The sequence below is a fragment of the Mugil cephalus genome, chromosome 12, assembly GCF_022458985.1.
Source record: "Mugil cephalus isolate CIBA_MC_2020 chromosome 12, CIBA_Mcephalus_1.1, whole genome shotgun sequence".
Classification (NCBI taxonomy): domain Eukaryota; kingdom Metazoa; phylum Chordata; class Actinopteri; order Mugiliformes; family Mugilidae; genus Mugil; species Mugil cephalus.
The window spans coordinates 8,124,289-8,140,636 of NC_061781.1; the positions used below are offsets into that span (position 1 = coordinate 8,124,289).

At 42.4% G+C, this 16,348-nt stretch overlaps 1 protein-coding gene across 8 annotated transcripts in view; it reads right to left on the reverse strand.

The window, feature by feature from the left end:
* Positions 1 to 16,348, reverse strand: part of myo1b (myosin IB) — a 59,839-nt gene that overhangs the window by 5,353 nt on the left and 38,138 nt on the right. The window contains exons 10-26 of one of the 8 annotated variants that reach the window (XM_047600933.1): positions 16,085 to 16,232; positions 15,396 to 15,514; positions 14,878 to 14,964; positions 14,707 to 14,772; positions 12,480 to 12,485; positions 9,470 to 9,574; positions 7,926 to 7,988; positions 7,533 to 7,733; positions 7,095 to 7,321; positions 6,764 to 6,964; positions 4,770 to 4,863; positions 3,601 to 3,750; positions 3,442 to 3,510; positions 3,264 to 3,350; positions 2,803 to 2,889; positions 1,805 to 1,891; positions 932 to 1,018 (exon numbers count right to left, since the gene is read on the reverse strand). In XM_047600933.1, coding sequence (XP_047456889.1) covers positions 932 to 1,018; positions 1,805 to 1,891; positions 2,803 to 2,889; positions 3,264 to 3,350; positions 3,442 to 3,510; positions 3,601 to 3,750; positions 4,770 to 4,863; positions 6,764 to 6,964; positions 7,095 to 7,321; positions 7,533 to 7,733; positions 7,926 to 7,988; positions 9,470 to 9,574; positions 12,480 to 12,485; positions 14,707 to 14,772; positions 14,878 to 14,964; positions 15,396 to 15,514; positions 16,085 to 16,232 — 1,884 coding nt within the window. The remainder of the gene's footprint in view (positions 1 to 931; positions 1,019 to 1,804; positions 1,892 to 2,802; positions 2,890 to 3,263; positions 3,351 to 3,441; positions 3,511 to 3,600; positions 3,751 to 4,769; positions 4,864 to 6,763; positions 6,965 to 7,094; positions 7,322 to 7,532; positions 7,734 to 7,925; positions 7,989 to 9,469; positions 9,575 to 12,479; positions 12,486 to 14,706; positions 14,773 to 14,877; positions 14,965 to 15,395; positions 15,515 to 16,084; positions 16,233 to 16,348) is intronic. The other 7 variants (XM_047600934.1, XM_047600935.1, XM_047600936.1 and 4 more) reach the window with 7 other exon arrangements.

Sequence of the window (16,348 nt, forward strand, 5' to 3'; positions counted from 1 at the left end):
AAATGACTGCGCAGACGGAACACGTAACAGACAGTCGCCAAAAACTAGGACACACCTGGTGAGAAAGAAAAGACGAATAAAACAAATGCTGCTGGACACACACGGGACAGTGTAGGGTTAGGGAAAGGGATTAGTTGAACAGATGAAGATATTAAAGAAAAAAAAACAGAGAAACAGGCTCTGCCATTTGAGTCAGACACTGTTACACCCCATAGAGGGGAAAATAGCGTTCATTCATCATTTAAAGTGTAACTCAAACTACTAAATCCCTAAACACTTCATGTTTGTTTGTTTTTTCCATTTCCAGCCAAATAGTTGTGGTTAAAACTGCTGCTATGAGAGCTCTGGTTTATTTTAAGTAATCTTGGCCTTGTTGCGCTGTTTCCGATGAAATCTTTTCAACGTGTTTAGCACCTCACATACACTCTCACACACTACTGGAGTAATATTAGAAGTTGGAAAAGACTACAAACTACTAACTATTAGTGTTAAACTGACCATTTCAGATCAGATTATTATTCTTTTTGGGGGTAAATTTATTCACTCTGGGTCACACATATGATACGTGGACCAACAACAGACAATAAACAGATGTAATTATTCCAAATAGCAAAAATCTGTGTCAGCGTTCTTAGAAATAACATGTTCATCTACACTGAATTTTTTCCGATTGTGGTATTCTTTAGTGCTGGAAACATTTAATTTATTTGCAACCTAATTACCACAAATTGACATAACAGCTATGAGTTTAATCCTTGCTAGAAACTATTTAGTATAGCGCTATACATATGGACAGAGCATGATAACAGTTCTAAGCAGAGACTGGCTTCTTGAAGACGAAAGCAATGACAGCTGAGTGGGATGAGGAGGTTCAGGGGTGTCGAGTGGGTGGCAGGCTTGGTGATGGCTTCGCCGTGGGGCTGGTAGGTACCTTCAGTCCCTGCCAGTAGGCCCAAATCACAGCGACAGCGTGCTTACGCCTGGCCTCTTCCTTCAGTCTCCTGAGCTCCCTGCGAGCCTGTTCGGGAGGGGTGAGCAGGGGAGAGAAAGAGAGCGGGAACAAATGAAGCAGGAGAAGATGAGAGGAGGAAGAAGAGGACGCCGATTTGCCTGAGGTCCAAAACGTTAAAAAAAACGCACGCACACGCTCACTCCACACTCACACACACACTGTGCACGAGGCCTGTGTGACCATGGAGAGTGTGTAACAGTACAGCTCTACTGCTCCAGCCTCCAGATACAAATATGGAACTGTGGGGTCATATGAAATTTATCAGGGAAATGTCTGGAAGGAAAAAGAAAAGTTGGTGCTTTTTAGTAACAGCAGACTAAAAGTCATCACTCAGGCAGTTCCATCTAAAAAGAAAAAAAGAAAAAGAAAGACAAACAGCAAAACAGCATAGCAGTGTATCTACACAAGAAGAGGAAGTGATGCAGAGAGAGCAGGCAGCATGCAGTGGTGGGGGAGCATGGACCTCAGAGGACAGAGCTGAAAACCCATCCAGAATAAGACATGTCTTATCCCTGATGTATGTGATCATGTGACTGTATCTTCTACAGAAAGGGGTTGCCTATGTAACCATGCAACCACTAATGCAAACAAAACGACCACTTCGATGACCCCCATTATCAGCAGCTGGTAGTCTGGGTGTGAGAGGGTGCGTGGTAATGAGGTGGACTGATGGATTTGTTAAGGTTTTTTTTGTTTCTCCGTGTAATGGGGAGGTATGGAGGAGTGGAGGGTGGATGGAGGCGGCGAGTCGGAGAGTCACGGCGAGTCAAGTCAACAGGCTTCCCCAAATACCTTGGTGCCCTGCCAGCCGGCCCAAATGACCGATACGGCATGTTTATTCCTCGCCTCCTCCTTCAGCTGACGCAGCTCTCTCCGGGCCTGATGGAAAGCGGCGGCAGTTGGGGATGCAGTTAATTTCAACGACAATCAAAACTTAATTGTCCGAGGAGAGGCACAGAGTGGGCATGAAAGGCACGGTGGGGAAACAAAGACGGCGAACGGGAGGGACACTCTCAACAGTGGGTTTCGCTTACGGTTTGACAACTTGGTGAATGATCAACAACGAGTAAAATGTAACATCAAGCGGGGAGTCGGGATTGATGGGCTATCTATAATGTCATAAATCTGCTGACCTCCAGGAAGCCTTCATGTTTGCCAAGACCAAAGTTCACATACAGCACTGACATAAGCTGACAATGAGTCTGTTTGAGTCTTGCACTCTACCTTGGAATACAAAAATGAATTAATAACATATCTTACATGATAATGTTTAGTGAATGCTGATAAGATAGTAGTGTGCTGTATGCCTGTAGACTATAAAGTCTACAGGTATCTATTAGCACTATTATAGCGTCATAATATTAATTTGGGTGTCAGCATGAGCTACAGTAAATAGCACAGAGTAAATCATCTGTAAAGTTGGCAACATATGGTTGGAGTAATTATTAGTTTACAGAAGGGGTGGGACACATTCAGAATACCACACTGGATAGAGACTAAACCAAGGACACATGTGTTTACAACCATGAATCTGAGTGAGACCCATAGTAATAAGTTAAACATGTTAGTTGGGGAACGTTCAAGACAATCCTACATGCAACACGTACAACACAGAAAGCCCCAAAAGAACCAGTCGTTCGGGCCATTGAGGCATGAAGCCAGTGGCCCGGCCAGGGCTCATTCAGCAGGGGGTGCTACTCTACTGGGCAGGACGGGACGGGACATGGTAGACCAACATGGGGATGGCGAGACAGCTGGGACAGCGACAAACTACGGCTGGATGAAAATACCTTGGTTCCCAGCCAGTACGCCCAAATAACTGTCACGGCGTGTTTATTCCGCACTTCTTGTTTTAGACGTCTCAGTTCCATCCGTGCCTGTTGGGATGCGGTGGCGTGTTAGGTAAGACAGGAGGAGGACGGGAGGGGAAAAGAACCGAGAGAGGAAAGTTGAAAATGAATGAAGGCGAAACAAAAAAAAAAAAAACAAGAAGTGGGTGTTGAGTGATGAGCAAAAAGAAGTAAGACTGAAAGAGAACAGACGTAATAACATCGAGCGGAGCACTGTTAAAGAACAGGATCTGTTTGTAATAGTGTGGTTCCATTAGGCAGGGATACAATGAAAATATTAAGTGTTTAAAGCTGTCAAGTATTCAAGAGCAGTCTCCTTTTAGTAGCATTAATGAATAAAGCCAGGGAGATGGTAAATAAATCATTCTCTGACATCCTCCTGCACTTAAATGCATCAGTACCTGGGTGCCGTGCCAGTACGCTGTGATGGTGGTCACCGCCTCCTCACACCTCTTCTGATATTTCAAACGTCTCAGGAGTTTGCGTGCCTGGAGGAAACCAGCAAACATTTTCATTTAGCTTCTGTCATTTTTGTGTTTTTAACTGGAATACAGAGTGAATTAACAGATAGCTGCTCACCTGCCACCCTCTGATGTAAGACTGCATCACAATGGTGGAACTCTTGATCTTGTCGTACTTCTTTTGTTGCTGCAAGATGGAAAGTGACAATACTTTAGTGACTGATAGTAGTGTAACTGGCTTTGTGTTTTTGAGTGCAATTATTAAAAGGAGCCTCACCGCATATCGGCGGTACCACGCAGACACCACTATCTGGCTCTTTTTCAGCCGCAGGAAATATGTGCGCCACTTCCACCCGCGGTAGATCTTCTGAATGAGCGTGGCGAGCTCCTGCAGGCACTGCCTCCTCCTCTCCTCCAAGAAAAAGAGCTACGGGAAGAAGAGTTAATTAACAAAACGAGACGGCACCCTTTGTACAGAATATGGCAAAAAGAAAAACTCAAATTTTCTTTTGGAAAGCAAAATCACTAGGGGACAGCCAAACTCCGATAGAGAGGGTTGTAAGGAAAAAAGTTCAAGGGGGAAGAAATCTCCCATGAAATCAATAAAAGTGTTTTATTAATCTGAGCAAATACCGATTCAGCGATAACAAGGACAAAGTCCGGTCGGACTGCTTCCCCTTTACTGCTTGGACTTACAGTAAGACAATAAAGAATGACCTATGTGAATCAACTTATCTACCACAAATATGTGAGTGCAGCATTTATTATCCTGCTGTGAGCCAACACACCTTGCAGGTCTTTCAGTAGAATGCCTTTTCACGTAACTTGTATACAAAAAAGTCATAAATTTTTCTTCTAATCTCATTGTTCATATATCCCAAGAGCTTTCCTATTAACTCCTACTAATCAGTACTGTGACTACTAACGCTGCTCTATGTTTGGTGACAAGAATTACTTACTAGTCGAGCATAACGTGTGACTACGTCTATTAACAACTTACATAATGCTAATTTTGCAGCTGGAGCTACGTCAAGGAGATTAAGTGATCAGATAGACGGGGCAATTACAGAAGAGAAAATTCTCCCAGTGTGAGATCATGTTATTCCAAGCTCCGTTTGAATGTGCACACCCCCCCTCCAAACCGGCAAAACACCAAACGCTGCGGGCTTCAACAGTTGAAGAGCCTGCAAGCGCGGAGTAAAGAAGCTCATTTCCCATGTTATACGGGACGGCTAAGTGAAACCATGTGTTTGTAAGGCGGTGGTTGCATGCTAATTGCTGAAAGCAGGGGCTCTGAGTGCAGCCCACCCTGCTTTACAAACATCTTGCTTTAGGCTTTTAGTTCAATCTAGTGGAATACCCCACAGATATCATAATTGGTTTGGGGGGAAAAAAAAAAAAGGGATATCGGGCTGCTTTGTGTTTCTAAAAATGTTTGTATTCTACCGTTCTTGGGTTCCTGATGAAGATCTTGGAGCGGCCATAGGAGTACTCTTCTGCTGGGACCGGGAGCTCGCCCATGAGCACCTCCACTCCTTCCCTGTGGGACGCGAGAAGAATCGGAGAGGTCATCCAAAGCAAACTTGACACAACAGGTGAATGTACACTCCATAAGCATAGCTCTACAGAATAAAGTACTGAAGAGAACAGCACTGGCTGAACACATAATAAAAGCAGCATAGCTAGGGAAATATGTAAGGGTAGACTAAAACCAAGGCAAAAACTAGACAAAGCCCTCAGATGGCTAAATAACAAGAAACCGGTTTGTGGTAGGGCAGATAGCAATCAGTGATTTTAATTTCAATGGAAGAAACATGCAAGTCTGTCTGATATGGAATGAAGGAGACAGATAAGAATAAAACGTCTCAACATGTTGTAGTTCAAAGAGGGAGAGATTCATTTCAGCCAAACAATGAACTGGTACATGACGAGATGGCTGCTGCTTTCTGAGAGGACATCCGGGGATGAAAGAAAACAGTTTTTCTGTAGTATACGGTACGTAATAATAAACTGAAATAGTAGTTACAAGGAAAATAATTTCCCAAAGTAATGACTGTGACAGCAGTACCAAACACTCAAGTTTGGTGGCCAATCCACGTATGAAAAAAAGTCTCATGTTCCCTGAACCACTCTTTTGCCATTTGAACCCCATGAATCCCGGCACTGTCATCTCGGAATATTCCTGTGCCATCAGGGAAGAAAAAAATCCATTGATGGATTAACCTGGTTATGGAATAACCTGGTCATTCAGTATCAGGTAGTCAGCTGACCTTAATCTTTTGACATAATATGGCTGATCCTAGATCTGAGCAGCTGCAGTAACCCCAGATCATAGCACTGCTCCCACAGGCTTGTACAGTAAACACTAGGAATGATGGTGCATCACTTCATCTGCTCTCTTCTTACCCTGATTCCCCATCACTCTGGAACAAAGTAAATCTGGACTCATCAGACCACATGACCTTCTTCCATTGCTCCAGAGTCCAGTCTTTATGCTCCCCTAGTAAACTGAAGCCTTTTTTTCTGGTTAGCCTCACTGCTTTGTGATTTTCTAAGGCTACACAGCTGTTCAGTCCCAATACCTCAAGTTCCCTTTGCACTGTATGTATGGACATCCTCTTACTTTCAGTATTAAACATAGCCCTGAGTTCTACTGTTGTTTTTCTTCGATTTAATTCACCAAACGTTTAAGTCAGGATCTTTTTCCAACCACATTTCTTCCTTGGAGACGATGCTTCCCCACTATGCTTCCAATGTCTAATACTGTTTTGGACAGTTCTGAACACAGTTTTAGTAATTTCTGCTTCAATCTCCTTAGATGTTTTCTCTGTTTGATGCATGCCAATGATTTGACCCTTCTCAAACAGACTATCATCATTTCCACAACCACGGGATGTGTCTTTAGACTTGGTTGTTTAAGAAATGAGAGGCTACTCATTGCATCAGTTGGGGTTAAATAACTTGTTGCCAGCTGAAAGATAATCACCCATGCAGTAGTTATCCCATAGGAGGCTCGTATTTATTTGCTTGGTTAAATCCAGGTGGCAACTTTTTTTTTTTGGACAGGCAGTGTATATCATCTGTTGGGTAAAATGTTGTCACGTCTAGCTAATTGTTTCCTCCTTTTGGACCTTGTTTACCCGGGGAAAGTCATCTGAGCCCTTTTCCTGCAGTAATACGTTTCACACAGTCACACCTGGGAGCTGACCACTGTGTCTACAGTCTATTAGCGTTGGTCACACACATTCCTCTGGGAGTAGCTTGAAGTTCAGTGCCTTAGCTAAAGACACCTGGGAGTGTTTGTCTGTTTTCCAGGCTCACATTTTCCCACAAGAACCTTGGAGGGATTTCTTTTTGCAACCGTCCAGTGTTGAGACCCCTCTCCTACCTCGATCAACTGCCTGCTAATGTTGCTGCTTTAGGATAAGTGCAACCATTACCTAGCAGGCCCCTTCCAGTGTGGCCATGTTCTTTTGCAGAGCATTTTGTAGCGTTCCAGGCAGGACTCGTAGGGCTGGCGGAAGGCGTAGCCTGCTCTCCTCACGCGGACGTTCTCCATCAGGCCCAAGTAGCGCGACTGATGGCGGACCAGAGACTCGGTGAAGACGTGGGATGCCTTCTTGTCATTGGGTTTGATACACCTGTGAAGCAAGATGATAGGTTGTTCAAATTAGGGTTAGACGGACGTGTTGACATTTTACCTTTCATTAAAAATCAGGTGGTTATACTAGACAATCGCAATACTTTGTAAATCGACAGGGCCAAATTTACCGGATGTAGTTTGGGTTCTTGGTCTGCAGGTTCCTCATCAGCGTGCCCACTGATGCTTTGAACTGGGATCCTGCAGTGGGCGGCCTCTTCAGGTTGACTTTGGCTGGGTTGCCTTCAGGGAAGAGCTGTTTGATGAGGCTGTGGTTGGCCTTGTACATGGCCTGTGACAGGTCGCGATACAGCAGGTCATTGTTCTTGTCCACAAAGCCCTCGACGCGGTAAAGTACCTGAAATACAGAGAGGAAAAACAAAGAATACTAAAATATATTTTCCATTCATCTATTAGACTAAGAGGCATTGTGCATTATACAGCTGCAAACTGAGTGCCTGCTAAAAAATAACTCTACACATGCATACACATGGATTGCTTTACTTCTAGTCTAATATTTTTCTGTATTCAATTTATTTGTTATCGTTTCTGTGCGTGGTCCACGGTACCTTCCCGGCATAATGCTGGATGCGGAAGCAACTGTGAGGCAGACTGTGGTCGTTGAGGAACTTTGAGTTCTTGCTTAGGCGGCTCTCAAAGTGCTGGTGTTCAGCACAGATGGTGTTCAGCTTGTCCAAGAAGGTCTCGTCAGTGACCGTTCCAGGCCTCAGACACTCTTCATCCAACATTGCCAAGATGCCGTTTTGGTTCTGGTTTCATAGACATGAAAGGTTATAAGCTTATAAAATATTAGAGAATTAAATGTTGTATATTCTTCTTTAGTTTATGGACTAGTAAACATTATTTTAAAAAACAGAATCAATCTATCTGAATCCAACATCTGACACAAACATTTTTTTTACTTTAGGCTAACACACTGTGATTCTGGGAATCTGACTCACGTTCTCAATGAGGTCGCAGATAATAGCATTGTTGAAATATTCGATGTTGGTCCACTCAATGCCCTGTAAAAAACACACGAAGGTCAGAGCAAAAGCTTTTTAATCTTTTCGCAGAAATAAAACACACCTTTTACGCACTTGCTAGACTTTTTAAAGAATTCTTAAACTTGTGCTCCAACAACAACAAAGAGGAGCTCGCTGACCTATAGGAACTACAGACTCTTGTTTAAGCTTTACAGAAACTAAATTATTTGTGAGAGTTATAACATTTGTCAAGTCAAGACGAGAAATTTCTGAATTTATATTGTAATAATAAAACTAACTTTGCAGCAGCACTCAGAGCACCATAATTATTCTACTGATGATGGGTAAAAAAAGTCAAAAAAAGACAAGGCAAATGAGAATGTGCAGCAAGGCCACTCCATTAAAGTGCAACACAAAAGGTCTAGGGAACTAAATACAATTGCACTTAATGCAACTCAAATATGCTACATCTAGATTATAATATATCTAGACATTCTGTGGCACTTATTATTTATATGGATAAGTTTGGGCTACTGGGAAGATATGTTCTCCTCCTTTTAAGTTCCCCCTTTCATGGCAAACTTGAGCTCATTTCTTTAAAATGATCAAAATGGTCTAAATGTTGGCACATTCGTCTTTGTTGTCGTAATTGTCCTTGCCACTTTGATGTTCTGTTCGTCAGGCCTCCTCTCTTACTCTGTGGCTTTATCATCCAAGGACAGAGCAAAAAGTCTCTTTGGAGAAGAAAAGAGTAGAAAAAATAATAATAAGGATAATAAAAAATCTGCTTGCTCTCTCAAAAAGACCACTGATCCCTGAAATCCCATTTTTCTGGCATTTTCGCAGCAGCTAAAGGGTTGGCAGACTTTCTGAGGGGGGAGAACGCACATGCAACGAAGGTGTGTCTTTAACTAATGGGTGACTGACCAAATTCCTGATTGGTAGTCCTCCCTTCTTTCCCCAGCGCTGTGGTATTTTCCCATGCTGCATGCTGGACATAAGCCAGGAGTGGAATAGCATCGGTGGTGGTGTTAGTAGGGAAGGGGTGTGGGGGTCACCGCTGCTGCACTCATACATGGAGCTTAGAAAACAAACAGTGCTTAAAGGCCCACAACGGGGAGTGTTTACTCTCGGTGGAGTGAGGGATCATTTCCGTCCCTGAGAGTCCACAGAGGAGAGTGGAGGGGGGACAGAATAAATGGAGAGCCTGCCCGACAGCGGAGCCGACGTAAATGAAGCGTGTTTGCTTCAAGGCCAAGAACGCAGATTTATGTGAAACAGCAGAAGGGGTTAAAGAGATGAGTGACGTGACCAGGTTGAGATTATGCTGCAGGGGGTTGCCCTAATTAACTGTCAACGCAACAAATTGAGTGTCGACATGTGGAGCGATGCAGACTTACAGTCGCAGGTGAAGAGAAGTGCCAGCGCTACAGGCTGGTTAGGGGAGGCAAATTAGCAAAGAGTTCACGTCCGGTACAAGGCCATGACCAAACGCATGAGTAAAGTGTGCGTGAATTCACCTCTCTGATGTATTCCTCCTGCTCCTCGCGCAGGGTCAGCTCGATGAAGATCTGCTGCAGCTTCTCATTGCAGTAGTTGATGATGAACTGTTCGAAGCTGTTGTCCTGTTGGAGCACCAGCAGGAGGAAAAGAAACGATTAGCTGTGATTTTTGGTGATGTGTCCATCATCCTAAACATGGTCTGTAGGCTTTAAGGTACTGTGTGCTTTTTTTGAATAGAAAAGGGCATGTTTGTAACATATTTGGGGTGATAATCTAACCAAAGACTCGTAATACTCTACTATTCTGAGATCACTTAGCTGCTCATCATCAAACTCATCAAACTTCAACGCCCTGCTTTGCACTGGATCATTGTAGTCCGTGTTTATTTATGAAATACACATTTTAGATAAGGTTAATAGGTTTCGTTGTGCTAAAATAAATAAATAAATAAAATAAAAAAAATAAAAAATACATTTGCAACTATAATTACAACTTCACAGTTGTATATTTCTGACAGCTAGTCTGTTTTTGGAAATTACATGTCTGTCCAGTATTTGTTTGCAAAACATTACAAAGTTGACCTTTGTGCTTTTGGATATAAAATGCCATCACTTTATTTTATCCTATTAGATGGTGCAAAATAAAGCCAAAATAAAAGCATGGGAAAACATAATCCATCCAGTTGTGGTGGTCGTCAGCGAGGTAGCATGATAATCTTGTCACAGAAACAAAAATAAAAAAGGTTGTACCTCTAATGCGGCCAGTATACCACCTATTACAAGGATAGTTGCAACTTACAAGGATCTGCTATCTCATCACCTTGACAACCATCACTGAGATAACATTTTTTTATCAATCTGGACATCGAATGACTGATAGCAGTAAATTCTGCTGCTGTAGCATATGCTGATAAACCCTTATCAGAACACGTTCTGGTAAATTGTCATAGTATTGATTAAACATTGACAGAGTGTTAATTATCCCACCGCATCAAAAACTTTTGCTTCACACTATCACTCAATTATGGTATTCAATAGTCAATTATGACCATTGAGGGGTGAGTCATTCTTTTTGGCAGAAGGCCTTGTTGCACGCTGGGTTAGCTCCACATTTATTCACCAAGGACACAGCGTGTTATAAGCAGCTTTAGGTTAAGAGCTCAGAACGAAGGACGCGACAAGGTTTCTTAGCGACCAGGAAATGGGACACATGGCTAGGGGGAGATCTGCTTTTAATTTTAAAACTCCATTTCCTTTTACTGAGAAACCAAAAGGTTGACCTCTAAACACACACACACAGAGCTGCAAATTGACAAACGTCTGCTCCCGAGTGTCAGCAGATACCAGGCTGAAATATGTCAAACCGAAAGAGATTTTAACTACACCTTTGATGTTTTTATGACAAGAAGTTAAGAGCAGCTTGAGGAAGTTGCCATCTTAAAACTATGTTTGAAGTTAATGGTCTCATTTCATCCAAGGTGTTGGTTCACTTTTCCCAAGGTAGGGGAAAAAGCTTGCATTGAACATTTCGTGTTACTGAGCTACAAATTCAAATCAAGCACGGTTAATAATTGCACTTTTGGAAAACAATCTTTTTCCATTAACTTTTACTACAACTGTACAGCGTCATATTATCACAGCAGAAATTGAAGATAAAGCTGCCACAAAATTTCCATTATACTACCACAGCGACTCCATTAAAGTCTGCTGTTATAGAAACAGCTCAACATTTTAGAGAACACACTTATTCTCTTTCTTTTTAAGAGATTAAGATGAAAAGACCAGTGCCCCTCTTAAGCTTGGTTTTTACTTCTGCAACAGATCCATGCAGAGCCAAGGTCAACGTAAGTATTTATGCACGTGTCATCATGAATCATTATGTAACTACGCTGCTAAAACTCTAACGGGTAAACAGTATAGTTTGCAACCAAGTGGCTCATGCTGGAGTTGAAGCTAATAAATGTTAAACAACTTTCTTTAACAGATATAAGCTGAAAGGGAAGATGTCGGGGCAGATGGTGTAGGAAGCAGAAGGAAGTCAACAGTCTGTTTGTTTATTAAAACCACAAAACTGAGGCATTCTGGAACAGTCACGATTGTTGCAGACTGTACCACTCCTGCATGTAGCACCATTTCTTGGCGAAATTAGAGCTTTGATGTAGCTTTGAAGCTTAAATTAATTACAAATATGAAAATAGGCTCCGTCCAAAGCTTTTGGGCATGAGAGCACCTTCAGAACTCAATAATTATATCACATTTGTTTAGTCTACACGAAAAAGTCTAAAATTCACACTCTCATGTTTTACTTGTTTACTCTTGGCAACTCCCTCTTGAATATTTGCTAGTTTCCTGGTAGCTTAATGGCAACAATGTGTCTCCAAAACACTACTGCCAAGAAATAATCCATTTTGTTACTTTAGCAAAGCTAACTTCGTGTTTTTATTCAAACTTGAGGAGCTATTGATCATCTCATCGAACTCTTAACGAGAAAAAACAAAGGTGTCACAAAAGGTGTCCTAAAATAGTGAACTATTTTTTACAAATCGTCAGTTTCATTGTCCTACTGTTTAGGATCAGAAATGAGAAACATTTAAAACACAGTAATACCCTGATTTAGCACTTTACTCAGCACATCTAGCAGAATTTATGCAGTTTAGGACTGGACACAGTATTTAAAATATCTCTCGATACAATACAGTTTCACAGTACCACAAACTGCTAAACCTACAGCTGTCTAAAAGTAGGACATTATATAGAATCCTTTCAAAAATGGAGGAGTTTATTAGCAGTCTGTTGCATTAAACTGCATTTGCTTTAGCTGGATGTACTGACTAAGCTGGCGGCCCAGTGTATGGCATGTATCAAATGATGCAGAGGCATCTTCAGCATGGTTTCAGTCGAGTGGCTAAGCTGCACACCGGGGAGCTCTGAATCGATTCTAAACGAGGAGCGGAATTAAGTGCAGGGGAGCGCAGGTCAAAGGCATGCACGCTGGCACAGCAAACAGGCAGGTGCAGGTGTTACTTACTCCATCCTGGTGACCCAGACACAACACAACAGGCAGAGGAGAGGAAGGACTTGAGAGTGAGCGGGATGAACGAGCAGGGATATGAGAGAGACATGAACATAATGGGGGCGAGGGGGGGGAGTGTAGGCATCAAGCCACAGGGCAAGGCATATTTTGAGTCACTTACAGTGCACTCAAATTCTGTCGCTTGTGTTTGCATGCAGTTGCTCATTTACATACAAATGGTTATCCACAGTGCTGCTGGTGTATAGTTTCTATGTGGTTAGCATAATGGAACTGTGTAACATATAAATCACTGTACTATAGTCGAGGATTCACAGACATGCTCTTCATTGTGTACAAAACAGTGTATCCATTAAACTAATATGATGTGTTGAGGATGAAACAGTTTTGTGAAAAAGTGTTGCCCCCCCGCCTAATTTCATTTTGTTTTGCATGTTTGTCACATCTAAACATTTTGGATCATCAAACTAATTTAAATATTAGTCAAAATTAAAGGTTGAAGGTTGAATATGAAGGTTTTTATTATTAAGGGAAAACTAAATCAAAACCTACATGGCCTTGTGTGGAAAAAGGGATTGTCCCCTAAACCGAATAACTGGATAGGCCACCTTTAGCAGCAACAACTGCAATCAACCTCCTTGTTAAGATCATGCCACCATCCTCAATAGGATTCAGGTCAGGACTTTGACTAGGCCACTGCAAAGTCTTCATTTAGTTTTTCGTCATCCATTCAGAGGTGGACTTGCTGGTGTGTTTTTGGATCATTGTCCTGCTGTAGAACCCAAGTTCTCTTCAGCCTGAGATCACTAACAGATGGTCAGACATTCTCCTTCAGAATTTTTTTTTTGGTAGACAGCAGAATTCATGGTTCCATTTATCACAGCAAGTCTTCCAGGTCCTGAAGCAGCAAAACAGCCCCAGACCCTCACACTACCACCACCAGATTTTACTGCTGGTGTGATGTTCTTTTTCTGAAATGTGATGCTACTTTTACTCCAGATGTAATGGGACACACACCTTCCAAAAAGTTCAACTTTTGTCTCGTCAGTCCCAGTCCCAGAGTATTTTCCCCCAAAGTCTTGGGGATCATCAAGATGTTTTCTGGCCAAACTAAGATGAGGCTTAATGTTCTTTTTTCTCAGCAGTGGTTTTGGTCTTGGAAGTCTGCCATCCAGGCCATTTTTGCCCAGTCTCTTTCTTATGGTGGATTCATGAACTGACCTTAACTGAGGCAAGTGAGGCCTGCAGTTCTTTGGATGTTGTTGTGGGGTCTTTTGTGACCTCTTGAATGAGTTGTTGCTGCTCTCTTGGGGTAATTTTGGTCGGCCGGCCACTTCTGGGAAGGTTCACCACTGTTCCATGTTTTCACCATTTGTGGATAATAACTCTCTCTGTGGTTCAGTGGAGTCCCAAAGCTTTAGAAATGTCTTTATAAGCTTTTCCAGACAGATAGATCTCAATTACTTTGTTTCTTATTTGTTACTGAATTTCTTTGGATCTTGGCATCATGTCCAGCTTTTGAGGATATTTTGGTCTACTTCACTTTGTCAGCGAGCTCCTATAGAAGTGATTTCTTCATTGAGAACAAGTGTGGCAGTAATCAGGCCTGGGTGTAGCCAGAGAAATTGAACTCGGCGATAAACCACAGTTACGTTATGTTTTAACATGGGGACAACCACTTTTTTCATACAGGGTCTTGTGTGGATTTTTTCCCCCCTTAAAAATAGAAACCTAAAAACAGCATTTTGTGTTTACTTGAATTATCTTTGACTTATATTTAAATTTGTTTGATGATCTGAAACATTTAGGCATGAGGAACATGCAGAAGTCAGGAAGGCGTCAACACTTTTTCACACCACTGTAGGTGTGAAAAAGTCAGGAAACGCCTTCCTGACTTCTGCATATTCCTCCGCTAAAATGAGTTTTAACTTTGATGTTGTGGCCATGTATCTTCTGAAGGAGTGTTACTTTTTGTTTTGAAATCCCCTTTCCACAAAAAATCTTTTTACCCCTGGGGACAATAAAAGCTGTGTTAATCTGATCTCGGCGTGATCTTATCAGCGCTCAGTTCTCGCAGATAAGCTCCTCACAGGTACCAAAAACTTGCACGCAAACAGCCCAGGGCAAAATCTTTTCCTGTGTAATAGAATGTTTGGGCGGTCCGACTGTGTCTTTGTGGCTTATCGAGGCTTAAAAGGCCGGTCTGGTCTGCCGTTTCTCTTACCTCGAAAATCTCAAAGCCATAGATGTCCAGTACACCCATGACCTTGTGCCGAGTTTTAGCTTGTGCCTGCAGGAAGATGATGTTGTCAGGATCAGAATATGGCACGGAAAAATCAAAGTAAACGACTAAATCAACTGAAATGAAGTAAAATATTTTCTGGACGTGACTCACTTTTATGCTTTCGTTGATCCTGCTAACTAGCCAGGTAAACAGACGACTGTAGAGGTTTTTGGCAAGGGCATCTCGGGCATAGTAGGCCTGTGAGTAAACAGAAAAAAAATTAAATGCATGAATCGAAGTATTCTCGGGCGCTAAAATGAGTTTTAACTAAGTATCATACATAGTTTCACTTTAATTCCCTGAACCATTAGCTCCTCTGCCTTTGGACACACAGGGCCTATGTTTCAACTATCTGTGCGACACTAACAGTCTAAGAGTGAACTCACTAACCTCTCAAATATGACCCACATTTGAATTTCCAGGAGGGATACTCATCTATAATAGAGATGTTTTCATGTAGCAGTGACATAGATCAGAGAAGGCAGCCAGAGGAGCAAGTCAAGGGGAAGGAATGACCCTTTATCTTTATAAGCTCCGTGAGTGAGTGTGTGCGTCAACATGAACTCGAGCAGGATTGAAAGGCGTGGGTTAAAACGGGTGTGATACAGAGCTGCAGCTTCCTCTCTCACCTGCGCCACATTCAGGGTGGTGGCGACTTTCTCCATCTTGGCCTCTACTGTGCGGTAGCTGAACGCCCTCTCCAGCACCGACTGTTCGATCCCCAGCAGCTCACACATCTCCTTCAGATCTGCAAGGCAGTCATTTAAACATCAGTAATTATTTTAAACTTTAGTCCTACTATAATCGATCTAAAAGCGTATCATTCTCAACTTCTCATCTTTGTTATTTTATACATATGCAGACATGCATGAAACTGGCTTTTATATACAAATGTCTCTAATAATACAGTAACACTGGCAGAAATGAACCGAGGGGAAACAGCACAGGACTGACATGCGAGTAACATGTTGCAGTGGGATCCCAGTGAGCCAGCCAGTGATTCAGATTAAAAAAAGCAACGTGGCCATGACCTGGATGTAGCCACTGTCACAGAGGGAAATATATAAATACAATATTTGCCTAAAGAAAACAACTGCGTGAGCGATAACACAAACACACACCTCTTGTCACACAAATCATAAAAGACAAATATTACCCTGAAGCAGTATACAGGTGCCAACAGGGAGCAGCGGCTATGGATAAGGCCTACTGGATATTTGGATCCAAACGGTTATGTGGGACACATTTATAATAACTTCTTTAACACGTATAAAAACAGCTCAGTTGACCACATCATGCAGAAGTCATTCAAACTCACCGTTTTTGTCCTTTATGCGGCTCTCGTCGGTGCCGTTGCTGCGTGACTCTGGCTTGAACTCGATGTTGCCGAGCTTCAGCACGGCCGCAACCAGCTCCAGCACCGACTGCACCTCGTCCTCCATGAAGCCCACGATCTGCATGGCATTCTGGGAAAGAAAATGGAAAGGAGCGAGTTGCTGATAAGCCCAATGTTGTGAAACGGTCATTTGACAGCATCTTGGGCTGCAAACACATTCAGCTTTCTTCTGGATTACATCAATAA